The sequence below is a fragment of the Propithecus coquereli genome, unplaced genomic scaffold (assembly GCF_000956105.1).
Source record: "Propithecus coquereli isolate 6110/MARCELLA unplaced genomic scaffold, Pcoq_1.0 Scaffold77, whole genome shotgun sequence".
Classification (NCBI taxonomy): domain Eukaryota; kingdom Metazoa; phylum Chordata; class Mammalia; order Primates; family Indriidae; genus Propithecus; species Propithecus coquereli.
In genome coordinates, this window is record NW_012153840.1 from 1,018,629 (window position 1) to 1,034,212 (window position 15,584).

General features: G+C 61.8%; 1 protein-coding gene across 1 annotated transcript in view; it reads left to right on the forward strand.

Annotated features, from left to right (window-relative positions):
- Positions 1-15,062, forward strand: part of ATP13A2 (ATPase type 13A2) — a 28,698-nt gene extending 13,636 nt beyond the window's left edge. Inside the window, exons 2-29 of the mRNA XM_012662576.1 lie at positions 1,736-1,830; positions 1,937-2,119; positions 2,398-2,456; positions 2,616-2,730; positions 3,002-3,081; positions 4,359-4,436; positions 4,630-4,699; positions 5,551-5,685; positions 5,769-5,835; positions 5,927-6,058; positions 7,512-7,667; positions 8,127-8,237; positions 8,319-8,365; positions 8,452-8,640; positions 9,709-9,915; positions 10,291-10,383; positions 10,464-10,623; positions 10,734-10,854; positions 11,022-11,146; positions 11,834-11,994; positions 12,118-12,234; positions 12,325-12,404; positions 12,637-12,789; positions 12,875-12,971; positions 13,823-14,046; positions 14,129-14,280; positions 14,406-14,575; positions 14,667-15,062. Of these exons, the coding sequence (XP_012518030.1) occupies positions 1,736-1,830; positions 1,937-2,119; positions 2,398-2,456; positions 2,616-2,730; positions 3,002-3,081; positions 4,359-4,436; positions 4,630-4,699; positions 5,551-5,685; positions 5,769-5,835; positions 5,927-6,058; positions 7,512-7,667; positions 8,127-8,237; positions 8,319-8,365; positions 8,452-8,640; positions 9,709-9,915; positions 10,291-10,383; positions 10,464-10,623; positions 10,734-10,854; positions 11,022-11,146; positions 11,834-11,994; positions 12,118-12,234; positions 12,325-12,404; positions 12,637-12,789; positions 12,875-12,971; positions 13,823-14,046; positions 14,129-14,280; positions 14,406-14,575; positions 14,667-14,804 (3,515 nt within the window). The 3' untranslated portion in view covers positions 14,805-15,062. The remainder of the gene's footprint in view (positions 1-1,735; positions 1,831-1,936; positions 2,120-2,397; positions 2,457-2,615; positions 2,731-3,001; positions 3,082-4,358; positions 4,437-4,629; positions 4,700-5,550; positions 5,686-5,768; positions 5,836-5,926; positions 6,059-7,511; positions 7,668-8,126; positions 8,238-8,318; positions 8,366-8,451; positions 8,641-9,708; positions 9,916-10,290; positions 10,384-10,463; positions 10,624-10,733; positions 10,855-11,021; positions 11,147-11,833; positions 11,995-12,117; positions 12,235-12,324; positions 12,405-12,636; positions 12,790-12,874; positions 12,972-13,822; positions 14,047-14,128; positions 14,281-14,405; positions 14,576-14,666) is intronic.
- The last annotated feature ends 522 nt before the right edge of the window (positions 15,063-15,584 follow it).

Below are 15,584 nucleotides of genomic sequence, written 5' to 3' on the forward strand. Positions count from 1 at the left end.
GTCGTTGCGTGAAGGGACCGGAGGGGTGGGGGGGCTGGGGTAAGACAGGGCAGACTGTGCCTGGTCTGATGGGGACACATGGCCTTCTGGTGTTCCCAGGTGGTTCAAGAGTGATTAACACCCAGCCTGAACCAGCACTGGGTGCGTTCAGTCTCTAATTCTGAGCTTCTGTTTTGGGCCAGTTAATTGCAAGCAAATATAACCGTGTACTGCAGGGTCCACTTTATTTGTAATAAGGGAAATGTGCCTTAATCATCTTTTGCCTTAGCCTGGTGTTGCTCAGTTGGCTCAGGATCAGCCCGAGAAGAATGATATTTATTTTGCCCCCAAAAACTCAGCCCATGGGAAGAGGGTGTGAGTTGCCCAAGGGTTGATACCATACGTTGCCTGACTCGAAACCCAGCGCGTTCCGTTCCTGCCTGCTGCCTCTGCTGTACAGGCTCGGGAGCTAAAAACGAGCCATGCCCGTCACTTGGTGCAGCTGGAGGTGGCCGTGCGGCCCTGTTCTGGCAATGAGAAGTGAAGTGAAACGTGCCACGCCGCTGCCTCGCTTCCTTCTTGTTCCCGCACGAGGCCCGGGGCAGCGGTCACTGTCAAGGAGAATAGAGCAGAAAGAACGGAGGAGCCTGGGCCCGGGTGGCATCACAGCTATTACCCCAGCCCTGTTACCAATACCCAGACTGCTTTCTGCACAAAACAAATAAACCCCTTGTTTAATTTTAAAAACAAACAAAGAAAAAACCAGCCTGGAGTCAGCTTGCATCTTGCAGCTATTGTATACTTGGCGCGTGATGTTGGGCAAGTTATTCAACCTCTCTGAGCCTCAGTCCCTTCTATAAAAGGGGATAATAACTGAGGTTACCTGGCAAGGTTGTTATTAAATAAAAGGGCTGGGAGCAGGGCTGTGCACGTGGCGAGCCCTGTGTTTGGGGATGGCGCCGCTGAGAGGCTGGGGATGTTGTGACAGCAGCAGCTGCCTGGGACACTCTGGGCTCGTTGGGCGGACACTTTTAGAAGGGCTCAGTTTTGGGGGTGGAAGAGGGAGCCCAGAAAATCAGCAGCCTGCCCCACACCTGCCCAACTCTCCCAGCACTGCCCCGCCCGAGGAATCGATGGTGCAGGTCTAGGGAGGGGCCCAGGCATCTGCAGGTCTAACAGGTGCTCCACGTGGTCCGGAACCACAGACAGATGCTGACAGGCTGTCCAGGGGTGGGAGCAGTGAGCCCCACCCGCTGTGGGAGCCCAGAGCACCCACCGTCTGCCTGCCCTGCTGAGATCACGGCTCTACAGCAGGGGAGGGAGGAGAAAATAGAGTGTCTGCAATAGAGCCACCTGGTACCATTCTCTGAGCCTCAGTTTACCCACCTGTAAAGACAGCCCCCTCGCAGGCCTGATATTTTGTCCGTTTGGGCTCAACAACTCAGTGTGTCCTCACTGCCAGGCCTGTGCAGGGCACAGGAATTGAATGAGGACAAGCAGCCTGACCCCTGCCCTCGGGGTCGGGGCTGGACAGGGAATGGAAAAGTGGGACAGAGCTCCACGGAAGCTGTGAGCACCAGCCACACTCGGTCAGAGATAGCACAAGGAAACTAGGCACCATGAGGAAGAACCAACAGAACAGCCAGGTAGCAGGCCCGCGAAGGCCTGAGGATTTAGCAGGCCAGATGCCTTTTGCATTTAAAGGAGCAAGAAGAGGAGCCTTCCCCCAAGTGACCGTCCTCTCTTCTGTCCACAGACAGCAGCCCTCTCGTGGACAGCACGCCGGCCGGCTACGGGACCCTGACGATAGGGACATCAATAGATCCCCTCAGCTCCTCAGTTTCATCCGTGGTACGTGGACAGTGGGGGCGGGGAGACTCCAGCTGGGGTGATACCCAGGCCCACCCAGACACCCTGACTCCCTCCCCCCCGGGCCCTCTCTCGCCTGCGTTCCCAGAGGCTCAGCGGCTACTGTGGCAGTCCATGGAGGGTCATCGGCTATCACGTCGTGGTCTGGATGATGGCTGGGATCCCTTTGCTGCTTTTCCGATGGAAGCCGGCATGGGGGGTGCGGCTGCGGCTGCGGCCATGCAACCTGGCCCGCGCCGAAACACTCGTCATCGAAATAAGAGACAAAGAGGTGAGGGCCAGGCCAGGCCAGGGGCCCGGGAAGGGCGACGGGGGGTGGACGATGCTGGGGGTCCTAGCCCAACCCAGCCACTGACTTCCACGGGACATTAGGCATGTGATTCTCCTCTCTGGACCACAGGTTTCCTGTCCCAGCAGTGGGCAGCAGTTGGGGGGCTCACCTAATAGCCCCGATTTCTGCCTTCTCCAGCAGAGGCCACCTGGCCATGGGACAGGGCCTGGGAGGGGCAGGGTCTCTTCCAGGACTGAGCCCAGTCCTCTGTGTTCTAGGATAGTTCGTGGCAGCTCTTCACCGTCCAGGTGCAGACCGAGGCTGTGGGCGAGGGCAGGTGAGGCGGCCCCTTCGCCCTCCCAGAAGCCCCTGCCCCCCCCCCACAAAGGCTGCCGCTGGTGCCTCCCGTCCCAGGGAAAGAGGGTGGCTCTGTGGGGCCAGGGAGGTGCTGGGGCAGCTCCCAGAGCCCCAGAGTAACCCCCACACCCCTCCCCAGCCCGGAGCTGCCCCAACAGGCCCAGGCGAAGGATGGCCGGCGCCAGGTGGCTGTGGGAGCAGTACCAGAGGGTACCTGGAAGGACACCACCCAGCTGCACAGGCAGGAGGAGGCAGTGAGTGGACAGCTAGGTTCTGGACCAGTCCTTGCCCTCTCTGGGCCTAGTCCCGGGCCCTGTGCAGCGGGAAGGTTGGACTCCCCGCTGTCCAAGCACCTTTGGGTTCTGTTGTCCCAAACATCCGGGATAATGCCGACCGCCTTTGTGCCTTCCAGCCTCTCCCCTCCTCTTTCCTGTCACGCTGGTGCCTGCCCCCTTCGCCCACTCCCGACGCACGCACACTGCCCCCGGCCAGCCTCCAACCCAGCCTCTTCTCTCCCTCGCCCAGAAGCAGGTGCTGCGGTATTACCTCCTCCAGGGCCAGCGCTACATCTGGATCGAGACCCAGCAAGCCTTCCACCAAGTCAGGTAGGAGCCAGGGCCGGCGCAGGCGACGTCACTGCCCAGAGTGGGCTGGTGTGGGCACAGGTGGTGGCATGAAGTGGCCTGGCTTGGCCTGAGCTCCCCTCTCGGCTCTGCCACGTGTGCCCCCTGCAACCTTGGGCAGGTTACTGAGCCGGTCCAGGCCTGAGGTCTGTGTCTAGAACGGGGTTGGGGATAACCCCCAGCTCCTAGGGTTACCTCGAAGGTGAAATATATAAGAACTTTTGTAAAGCTTGGCACAGCCTCTGTCCCGGGTGGTGACACTGCTGTGAATCAGACCATAGGCTTGGACTCAGGCAATCTGCTTGGGGTTTAGTCCCGCTCTGCCACCTACTAAATGCTTAATAAATGTGAGCTCACGACACACCTTAGTCCAAGTCCCCCAGAGGCAGACCCCAGGACGAGGATTCCAGTACAGGGAGGTTGTTTGCGGCACCAGGGAAGTGGGACAAGGGAGGGAAGGAAGCCAAAGGAGAGTGTTGTCGTGCTGGATGCCAGCGTGGACGCCTGGAGCTCAGTCGCCCTGGGGGTCTCCTGAGGCCAGTATAACAAGTACACACCTCGGGGTGAGCTCACCCACGGCGCGAGGGAGCTGGGGACACTTACCTGTCCACTCCTACCATCACGGGTTGTGGGCTGCTCCCTGGGACATGAACTCTTCTGCACTTCCGGCTTTCTGGGCTCTTGGGTCGAGCAGCTCATGCAGCCAGGAGAAGTCCTCAAGTAAAGACAGGTGTCCGCAGGAAGCTGCCGTGTCATGCAGAGGTGAGGCCAAGGGGCAATAGGGTTGGCACCAATAGCCTCTGCCACATAACACGGATAGTAGCGAGAGTCGCTGGCATGTTGGTCACTTAGCAAGTGCCAAGCACTGTCCATAGCACTCTGCATGGCTCACCTCGTTTAATCCACCCATAGCCCTAAGGTTACTGCCCCCTTTTGCAGATGAGAAAACTGAGGCACAAAGAGGGCAAGTGACTTGCCCAAGGTATCGTCAGTGTAAATAATGCTCTTGTCACTAAATAACATCTGCTCTTGCCAATGTTAATATTAGTATCACCTCCCATTGTTCTCCTTCCTCGGTGAGATGTTTGGGTTCCAGTCAGAGGAACAAAGGAGAAAGCTGAGCCGAGTTCATGAGGGACAGAGTGTGGTGTGGCAGAGTGGGTCAGAAGGGGCCTGGCGCCCTGAGGCCCTGCCTGCACAGGCTGGGGGATGCAGAGCTCAGGCCCTGTGGCCCACACAAGTGTCCCCACCCCCGCCAGCCTGCTGGACCACGGCCGCACCTGTGACGACGTCCACCAATCCCACTCCGGCCTCAGCCTCCAGGAGCAAACTTTGAGGTGGGTGCTGCGCTGGGCCGGGGTGCCCTGAGACTAGAGACCCCAAACTTCCCTGCCCCCCGTGCGGCTGCCTTCTAGTCCCCCACCTTCTCTGGGCCTCAGTTTCCTCAGCTGTAAAATGGGGAGCTCTATCACCCTGGGAGGGTGCGCCGACAGCCCCTCCCTCTGACGGCTCGGCCTCACCCTCTTGCAGGAAGGCCATCTACGGCCCCAACGTGATCAGCGTACCGGTCAAGTCCTACCCGCAGCTGCTGGTGGACGAGGTAGGGCTGTCCCTGGTCTTGGCCCAGCTCCAGCCTGGCTTGCTGTGTGAGCGTGGCCCACAGCTTGCCTCTTCTGGGCCACTGTGCAATAGCAGACCAGACAGCTGTCCCCTTCTCCATAGTGGAGTCAGCCCAGACCCTGCTCTGGTCAGCCCAGCTAGCCAGGCTGGAATTGGAGGTTCCGCTCAAGGCCTGGGCCAGGGATTGGGGCGCGGCCTGTAGGGGCGAGAGCCAGGAGTGAATCCACATAGCTGAGCACCTGCCAGGTGCCCGGAGACATGCCCTGGAGCCTGGGGCCTTCCCGTGCGTTTTCCACTGTCATTCTCCCAACAGCCCCGTGAGGAAGGGCTGGGACGACACTGTCCGCACATGAGGAAACCAGGCTTCAGAAGGGGGGGCGTGACGTGGCCAAGGTCACACAGGGACAAAGGGAAGCCAGTGACCCGGACACATCTAGAGTAACGTGTTACCATCTCAGCCCTCTCAGCTGGGGACAGACACCACGGAAGAGTCTTGGAGTCTGGCCTAATACAAACCCCCGTCTCCCACTTAGTAACTATGTCGCTTTAGGCCAGTGACTTAATCCTTCTGTGCCTCAGTGTCCTCATCTGTAGAATGGAGGAGATGGCGGCACTGCCTTGTGGAATTGTCATCAGCATTGTATGACACTTGAAGTGCTTAGTGGGGTCCTGGCTTGTCCTCTTTAGAGCAGAGAGGCTCCGGGGACGTCTGGTTGAGGGGACAGGATCGGCCAGGAGAGAGGCCTGCCTTCAGTCCTTTGGCAGCCACTGGGCCCCTGCTCCGTGTCTGGGTGCCCCGGGGACACAGGTGCTGACGCTCTCCCTCCCCAGGCGCTGAACCCCTACTACGGGTTCCAGGCCTTCAGCATCGCGCTGTGGCTGGCCGACCGCTACTACTGGTACGCCCTCTGCATCTTCCTCATCTCCGCTGTCTCCATCTGCCTGTCGCTCTACAAAACTAGAAAGGTGAGTGGTGCGAGACAGGCAGGGCGGGCAGGGAGGTCCCTGAGGGGCCCCCTCCCCACTCCCCTCTTGTCCCCTGCCCACAGCAAAGCCAGACTCTGAGGGACATGGTCAAGCTGTCGGTGCGGGTGCGCGTGTGCCGGCCCGGGGGAGGTAAGGAGCAGGGCCCAGGACGGTGGAGGGGGACGGGGGTGGGGGGCGGTGGCGGTGGCGGGCTCAGCCTGCTGACTCTCCCTGCCCTCAGAGGCACAGTGGGTCGACTCCAGCGAGCTGGTGCCCGGCGACTGCCTGGTGCTGCCCCAGGAGGGCGGGCTGATGCCCTGCGACGCCACCCTGGTGGCTGGCGAGTGCGTGGTCAACGAGAGCTCCCTGACAGGTCAGCCCCCGGCCCCCCACATCAGAAGTTTGGGTTTTACTTTTCTTTTCGTTTTTCTCTCAAGTAACATTCTAGCCTCCACACTTGCTAATCCCGTACCATTGGGCTGTGTTGCTTAACCTCACTGTGCCTCAGTTTCCTCTTCTGTAAAATGGGGCTGTCACTCCTGGACAGGGTTGTGTGCGAAGTGCTTAGGAGCGCGAGTGGTGCGGGGTAAGCACCCAGTGCGCGTGAACTATTTCTACGTGAATGTCTGCCTTCGGGTCATGAGGATGGCGGAGGACGTAAAACGTGCAGCACAAACTGGGAGTCACCGTTCATCCCCCCACGATCCCCGTCCTGCCCTCCCCAAGGCAGCCACTGTGAAGGGCTTGAGGTGTCCTTCCAGGCCTTTGTCTGCGTAGATATAGGGTGTGTGCACAGGTGCAGATACACCTCACCTGTGTACATGGGATCGTGCTGCATGTATGTTCCGTACTTGGCTTTCTGTCCTGGGCCGTGTTCCCTGCGCATGTGACTCCACCCCCTCCCGCCCCGCCCCCCCTCCGGCTGTGTAAGAGGCCACATCGTGGGTGTGTCATAACTGACCCACCTGGTCCACTAGCAGTGAGCATTTACATTGTGATTGTCCAGCCATTGCAGGTGACGCCACCAGGAGCAGCCTTGTCTCATCCCTCACCATGTGCAAATATTTCTTTCTCTGGGATGTGTTAGATCTTCGTGGTTGATACTGGATAGAGTTTACTAGAAACTACAAGATAGTAGTTTTTTTCCAGGGAAGGTTTACTGGCTGGAATTCTGTTTGTATAATAATGATGATGATGATCAGTATGATTCACCGGCGCATGCCCTGAGCCTAGCCCTCCACAAACTCTGTCCACACTTGCCGCATCTGCCCACCTGTTGGAGGGCAGAGTGTGTGCCTGGATTGTCCCGAGTCCCTCCCAGGAATCGGCACACAGTAGGTGCTCAGTAGTCTCATCCTCCCGGCATTCGGTAAGGGATTGCTGCTCTGCCAGGCAGCCTGCCCAGGGCTTTCTGTAGGTTCTACCCCTCACCCTCCTGGAAGTATCTGTATCGGTTTGAATTATAAAAGCAATATGTGCTTGTTATCAAATGATTCCAACAGAAGGAGAAAGACTTCCCCCCAGCCCTGCCCACTACACACGTGCCCACACGTGCTCCTTCTGACGGCCCGGAGATGGTTCCTGGTAATTGGCCGCTACTCCCCTCCCGGGGCGTCTTGCTGTGCCTTTGCCTTTATGTCTTCAGCCCTCTCAGCCTCAAGATCCCTCTCTGTAAAGTGGGGCTGTGATTTCTTGTTCACACCTGGTTGCAGAATTAAATGAGACCTCAGCCTTATGGAACAATTCTACACATAACTCCTGGTTTTGTTGGTGGGAGGGAACGGCATGGGGGGCCTCTCGTGGGCCTCACACCATGTCCTCCCCAGGGGAGAGCGTCCCAGTGCTGAAGACGGCCCTGCCAAGGGGGCCAGGGCCCTACTGCCCAGAGACGCACCGGCGGCACACGCTCTTCTGCGGGACGCTCATCATGCAGGCCCGGGCCTACATGGGACCCCATGTCCTGGCGGTGGTAACCCGGACAGGTATGAGTCGGGAGGCTGGGAGGGAAGCTGGGCTCGGTGCCTACGGGAGGGGTGATGCAGGGCAGGGTGGGACCCGGAGCCCAGAGCCTGGACCCCACACCCACCTCTGCCAGGGCCCTGCTGTGGGACCTCAGGCAAGTCCCCCCACCAGCTGGGGCCAAGCATCGCGATGTCTCTAGGAACCAGCAGGGCTCAAACGCTGGAGGGGGCAGGGATGTGGCAAGCAGAAAAGCATCCAGCCTGTATCTGGATTTTGAGCGAAACCACCCCATTTTTAAATGTTGTCCACTAATTCCATTCTTAAAAACCCTATGAGACCTGGGCAAGACTTGTGGGCCATATTTGTGACCCCAAACTAGGTGACGGCTACCCCCTGGGCATCATGTCCTACAACCCCAGAGGTGCGGATAGAGTGGGCTAGTGGTGGGGAGACCTGCCCTAACCCCAGCTTCCCCCCAGGCTTCTGCACGGCTAAGGGGGGCCTGGTGAGCTCCATCTTGCATCCCCGGCCCATCAACTTCAAGTTCTATAAGCACAGCATGAAGTTCGTGGCTGCGCTCTCTGTCCTGGGTAAGTGGTCCCAGCACCGTACTTTCCCGGTGTCCCTGGCCCAGGTCCCAAATCCCACTCAGTCCCTCGCTGTCTCCCTAGCTCTCCTCGGCACTGTCTACAGCATCTTCATCCTCTACCGCAACCGGGTGAGCCTCGGGGGCCGGGCAGGGGCTGCCAGCAGGGCCCCGGCATGCCCAGCCTAGCGCTCGGCATTCATGGTGCCTCCTGACAGGTGCCTCTGAAAGAGATTGTGATCCGGGCTCTGGACCTGGTGACTGTGGTGGTGCCGCCTGCCCTGCCGGCCGCCATGACCGTGTGTACGCTCTACGCCCAGAGCCGGCTGCGGACACAGGGCATCTTCTGCATCCACCCCCTGCGCATCAACCTGGGCGGCAAGCTGCGGCTGGTGTGTTTTGACAAGGTGGGGGCCGCAGGGCGGGGTTGGCACCCTCAGCCAGGCCCCCACCCACACCCGCATTGTCCACTCAGCAGCACTGACCGAGGGTCCGCTGGACACCGGGTCCTGCCAGGGCGGAAACACCCAGAGAACCCCCCGCCCCTGCCCAGCCTCCCTCTCCCCAGGCTCATGGTCTGGCCGATGAAACTGACTCATGTGTTCAAGAACCCCTGAGGTCCTACTGTGCACCCAGTGCTGTTCTCAGCCCTGGGGTCCAGCGGTGACCAACACAGAAGCATCCTCACGGACGCTGACATGCATGTCCCCCGCAGAAAGTGAACAGGGAACGCACGAGAGTCGCAAGGGCAGTGGGTTTTAGGAAGGATGGGGTAGGACGGTGGGTGGGGAGTGGGGAGCATTCCTTAGAGAGACGGCAGTCAGAAAGCCCCCGAGTAGGTCCCTCGGTGACCTCAGCAAGGGGGGACAGGGCAGAAAGGTGGCTTCTCTGGGGAGCAGACCGACAGTACCTGGGACCCGGTGAGAGGTCGGCAGCAGCCTGGGCGGAGGAGGCTGGAGGCTGGACAGTATTCCAAGGGGGCCACAGAGAGTTTCTAAACCGGCGGGGAGGGAGCGGGGCGTGATCAGATTCCCACAGCCGTCCGGCTAGCCAAGGAGCCGGACGTGTGACGGGTGCCGGTGTGCAGGTGGGGAACGCAGGCGTTCGTTCTCTCACGCAGCAGGTGCACTGAGCGCTGGCTGCGTGCCAGGTCCTCCTCCAGGTTCCACAGGGCACACACGGTGGGCACGTGCAGAGGCCACAGGTGGGAGCCCAAAGCAAGGACCACCTGCCCTAACCCTGGGAGTTCAGGAAGAAAACTTCCTGGAGGAAATGACACCAGGCAGAAAACCAGTGGGGGTTGGGGGTGACCCCGGCAGAGGGAACCCCTCGTGCAAAGGTTGAGAGGCAAGGAAAGGCGGAAGGGTGTCTTCAGCTCCAGCTCGGGTTCCTGGGGGCCCACAGCCCCACTTGGCCTGGGGTGTGGACGCCCACCTCATCCTGGGACTCACTGCCCCACCCACCTGTCCCCACAGACAGGCACCCTCACTGAGGACGGCTTGGACGTGATGGGGGTGGTGCCCCTGAAGGGGCAGGCGTTCCTGCCACTGGTCCCTGAGCCCCACTGCCTGCCCATGGGGCCCCTGCTCCGAGCACTGGCCACCTGCCACACCCTCAGCTGGCTCCAAGACACCCCAGTGGGCGACCCCATGGACCTTAAGATGGTGGAGTCTACTGGCTGGGTGAGGAAGCCAAACACATCAGCCCCCTGCCCCTGGGCAGCTGGGCCTAACAAAGCCCACCCTGTCTTCGTTCTGGGTTTCCCAGGGTGGTCTCTGTCATGCCCACCATCTGTAACAATGGCTGCACGAGCCTGCTCTCACTCGCTCCTCCCAGGACCCTAGTGAGCAGCCCTAAGAGGGGCACTAAGGCTGCGAGGGATTGGGGATAATTTACCCAAGGTCACCCCGCAGCTTATAAGTGGCAAAGCCAAAGTTTGACTTTGAGTCCACTCGGCTCCAAAGCCCACGTTCCTAATGTCCGTACCTCTGTAAGTCTAACCCGAGTCTCTCCGTGGGCCGAGGGCCCTGGGCACCACCCTCCTCTGCCTCCTGCAGGTCCTGCAGGAGCCAGCCACAGACTCGGCCTTTGGGGCCCAGGTCTTGGCAGTGATGAGACCCCCACTTCGAGAGCCCCAGCTGCAGGGAACGGTGAGCTGGGGGTGCCTGTGGGGTGTGGGGTCTGGGGGTGGGTGCCCCAGCCAGCCCCTCAGCTGCCCCCGACCCTGCAGGAGGAGCCCCCGATGCCTGTCAGCGTCCTCCGCCGCTTCCCGTTCTCCTCGGCCCTGCAGCGCATGGACGTGGTGGTGGCATGGCCAGGGGCCGCTCAGCCCGAGGCCTGTGTCAAGGGCTCCCCTGAGCTGGTGGCAGGCCTCTGCAAGCCCGACACAGGTGAAAGGGCAGGCCCCGGGGTCCGCTGGTCGGGCACTGGACAGAATGGGGTGGGTGCCCGGCCTCTGTCCCTGCACCACCCCCTCCTGACACCAGCCTCTCCCTGGCAGTGCCCCCCGACTTCGCCCAGACGCTGCAGAGCTACACGGCTGCCGGCTACCGCGTCGTGGCCCTGGCCAGCAAGCCGCTGCCCATCGCGCCCAGCCCGGAGGCAGCTCAGCAGCTGACGAGGTCGGCCTGTCCCCACCCTGCCCACAATGAGGACTGAGCCTCAGGCCCAGGCGTGGCAGAGGGAGGCTCTCAGGCAGGCAGGGCCAGGGACGATGCCTCTGCCTAGTAGCTGGGAAAGGGGCCTTGGCCCTTGCGTGACCTCTGACCTGGGTCTGCCTACCCACTAGGGACACTGTGGAGCAGGAGCTGAGCCTCCTGGGGCTGCTGGTCATGAGGAACCTGCTGAAGCCACAGACGACACCAGTTATCCAGGCTCTGCGGAGGACCCACATCCGCACCGTCATGGTGACAGGTACCTGTGGCTTGCAGGGGCTGGATTGGGACAGCAGAGAGAAGGGACCAGCAGCTCTTCCTGGGGCATCTTTTTGGACCCCTGCTTCAGGCCAGGTCCTTTGTGAACATTTCATGTGAACATCTTCAGAATATCCCTCCCACGTGGTCATTGTCACCCCCATTGGACAGCTGAGGAAACTGAGGCTCCAAGGAGTGGAGTGGCTTCCCAAGAGCCCAGGAGTGGTGTCAGGCTGCCTGGGTTCCAGGGCTGCGCATCTGCTGGGGGGGATGCTCCAGGTGCCAGCTTCCACCTCTGAGAAATGGGGACATGATGTCAGCCTCAGGCTGTGACAGTCTCAAGGAACAAGAAAAGAAAGATTCTAGCCAGGGTGAGACGCAGGAGCTGAGAGGTCTGGTCCGCCCACCCGCCACGCACACACACACATGTGCGCTTTCCAGCAGAAACACAGCAGGGGGAAGCATGCGTGAAGCTCTAGCCCAGGCCCCCAGTTTCTCCTAAGACTCTCAGAGGCCTGGACCTGCAGGTGGGACACTGAGGTCCAGAGACGTTCATAACCTGCCTCAGCTCACACAGCCGCACTGACAGATGGGTCCATCCAGCCTCAGTTCTCCCATCTGTAAAGGTCGGGGTGAGGGTGCCTTCCATGGATAGCGCTGGAGCCCAACCTTGCCCCTCACTCCCCAGGGGACAACCTGCAGACTGCAGTCACTGTGGCCCGGGGTTGTGGCATGGTTGGTCCCCGGGAGCGTCTGGTCATTGTCCACGCCACCCACCCGGAGCGGGGTCAGCCTGCCTCCCTCGAGTTCCTGCCAGTGGAGTCCTCCACAGCTGTGAACGGGGTGAAGGTGAGGCTGGCCCAGAGTTCTGGCTGCGCCCCACCCCGTGACCCCGCCCCTGTGTCACCCGACCCAGGCCCCAGCTCTCCAGGGAGGGCAGGGGGAGCTGAGCTGAGTTTCCCGGGCCCCCAGGATCCTGGCCAGGCCGCAGGCTACACCATGGAGCCAGATCCCCGATCCAGCCACCTGGCCCTCAGCGGGCCCACCTTTGGTGTCATTGTGAAGCACTTCCCCAAGCTGCTGCCCAAGGTAGGGCTGCCCCAGCCTGCCCTTCCCTGCCCCCTCCTCTCGGCACATTCTGGTGGTGGCTCAGCCCTTCCCCTGCCCCTGTGCCCCCAGGTCCTGGTCCAGGGCACCGTGTTTGCCCGCATGGCCCCTGAGCAGAAGACAGAGCTGGTGTGCGAGCTGCAGAAGCTTCAGTGAGTGCTCAGCCGTGGACGTGGGCAAGGTCTATGCAGCCCTGTCCCCCTCCTCGGGCGTCAGAGCGCCATCACCCTCCCGGAGCACCCGGGCAGGCTCTCCTGGGTCTACCTGCCACGAGTAATCCTGCCTCCATTCACGGGGCACCTGCTCTGCACCAGGCACCATGTGGGCATTAGGGCCCCAGGGGCTGGACCCCAGTGGCCACGACTGCCCACGCCTCTCCGTCAGGTACTGCGTGGGCATGTGTGGGGATGGCGCCAACGACTGCGGGGCCCTGAAGGCGGCCGACGTGGGCATCTCGCTCTCCCAGGCCGAGGCCTCGGTGGTCTCACCGTTCACCTCGAGCACGGCCAGCATTGAGTGTGTGCCCACGGTCATCAGGTGAGGTTGGCCAGGGGCCGGGGACCGGGGCTTGGCAGGGCCCGTCAGCCAGCCTGGGTGCCTCACGCCCACACCCTGTCCCCAGGGAAGGGCGCTGTTCCCTCGACACGTCATTCAGCGTCTTCAAGTACATGGCCCTGTACAGCCTGACCCAGTTCATCTCGGTCCTCATCCTCTACACGGTGAGGATCTGCACAGCTCCGGGCCCAGAGCCGCGCCGGGCCCAGGAGGGGACACAGCGCGCTCTCGAGTAGAGGATGTGGGCTCAAAGCCCGGCTCTGCCACTTTCTCACTGTGTAATTCGGGTGACAAGGCTCAGATGAGACGATGACAGTGCCAGGCACAGAGCCTGACACACGGTAGTTCCTCAGAAATGGCAGCAGCTGTCATGGGCTCGTGTCTTGTCCCTGACTCCTGGAGCTCCCTAACTGCAGGGGAGACTGAGGCAGAGCCCAGGCAGAAGTGGGGTGGAGCCAAGACCCTGCCCTGCCCGTTCCCACAGGCCCACTCACTTCCCCAGCCCCACGCGCTCTGCCCCCCACCCTGCTCACCCCCACTGAATGCAGGCAACACTGCGGGGCAGTGCAAATCTTGCACCGTGTCTGTCGCTGTGTCCACCTTAAAGCTAGGAACCTCCTGAGGGTGGGAACCATGTGTCCCCAGTAACCCAGGGGCTCCATAAGTCAGGCTAGGGCTTTGCTGCAGGTGGGGAAGCCTCCCCCATGAGATTTAGGCCCCCTGGGGTCGCATGGATGCCTTCTCCATCAGACTGGGGGCAGAGGGGACTCCTGAGCGCAGGACAGTGCCTCCTGCATCAGGCGGGGGCTTGTCTCATCCCAGGCGTGGTGCTGGAGGCTCCCGGGGGGGGGCGGAGAGAGTGCTGCCCGCCGGCCGCATTGGAGGGCAGGGGGCAGCTCCCCCACCAGACTCCTCAAGGGCAGGGCTGGGGCCTCCCCTGTCAGACAAGAGGCTCCCTGGGGCTGGGCTGGAGCCAGGGTCACAGTTCCCCTCTGTCCTCCCTCCCTTGCGGCAGATCAACACCAACCTAGGTGACGTGCAGTTCCTGGCCATCGACCTGGTCATCACCACCACGGTGGCAGTGCTCATGAGTCGCACGGGGCCGGCGCTGGCACTGGGGCGGTTGCGGCCACCGGGGGCCCTGCTCAGCATGCCCGTGCTCAGCAGCCTGCTGCTGCAGGTGACCCTGGTGGCCGGTGTGCAGCTGGGAGGCTACTTCCTGACCGTAGCCCAGCCTTGGTGAGTAGGGAGCTGGCCAGCCCCGTGCCCCCTGCCCCGTCCACCCACGCTCATTCCCTGACCCCCGTCCCTGCACCCCTAGGTTTGTACCCCTGAACAGGACAGTGCCTGCGCCGGACAACCTCCCCAACTACGAGAACACAGTGGTCTTCTCTCTGTCCAGCTTCCAGTACCTCATCCTGGCTGCAGCCATGTCCAAGGGGGCGCCCTTCCGCCAGCCGCTCTACACCAACGGTGCTGCAGCGTGGGGGGCTGGGGGGAGGCAGATGGGAGAGATGGGGGTGCTCCGTGGGTGGAGGGCACGTGTGCATGTGTCCCGGGCATGCGGCTCCCTGGCTGACAGACTCCCCTACCCCCAGTGCCCTTCCTGGTGGCCCTGGCGCTCTTGAGCTCTGTCCTGGTGGGCCTCATCCTGGTCCCCGGCCTCCTGCAGGGGCCGCTGGCGCTGAGGAGCATCGCCGACACCCACTTCAAGCTGCTCCTGCTGGGCCTGGTCGCCTTCAACTTGGTGGGGGCCTTCATGCTGGAGGTGGGGCCCGCCCCTCCTGCGGCAGTGGGTGGGAAGGGGGAGGGGGCCCGGCGCCCCAGCGGCTCCGCCACCCCCTCCCTGCCCTCCCCAGAGCGTGCTGGACCAGTGCCTCCCGGCCTGCCTGCGCCGGCTGCGGCCCAAGCGGGCCTCCAAGAAGCGCTTCAAGCAGCTGGAGCGGGAGCTCGCGGAGCAGCCCTGGCCGCCACTGCCCGCCGGCCCCGTGAGGTAGTGCAGGCCTGCCCGGCCCACTAGACACTGGATCTCCCTGCCTCTGAGCCGCCCCCGGACCCCTCTCCAGAAACACCACGGCCACCGCCTCGCCCCGCAGCCCCGAGGTCGGCATTGTCACACTCCTGCCCCAAGACTGCCCCCACCCTGGGGATGTGCTGTCATCCCCACTAGAGACCAGCCGTGTAGACACGGCAGCCACCAACTCCACTCAGAGCCGCTGTCGGTGTAGCAAATGAAGTCGTGGTATTTTCCTGGCTTGGCCCTGCCTGTCTCGTACCTGGCGCCCAAGACCCTCCCAGGTCCCCAGCTGGCAGCCCCTGATTTTAGGTCACACTGGACACCTCCCCTGTGGGGCCTCCATTTCCTCATCTATCTGACGGTAATAAATTTCCTCTGTTTAGCATTTCGCACGCGTTGTCCTGTAATCCTTCCAGCAACTGCAGGGTACGATCCCCATTTTATAGATGACGGAACCGAGGCTTAGAGGTCACACCAGTAGTCAGAGGTGGGACCAGATCACTTTGTCTCCAGCTTCCGGGCTCTTGCTCCTCTAGGGGAGGGGAGCAGTGGGCTTGCTGAGGAGGCCCTGGGGGGTCGAGGGAAGTTCCTTTCTCTTCCACCTCTCCCTTCCCCCGCCACCCCCACATCCTGGGACACGTCTGTGGTCCGGTTCCTCCCTCAGATAAAATCCAGGCTCTGAGCCCACATCTCCCAGCCAGAACCACGTGCACCATCCCCCGGGGAAGGGTGGGAGCCTCTGAGCTCATCCCACCAGTGG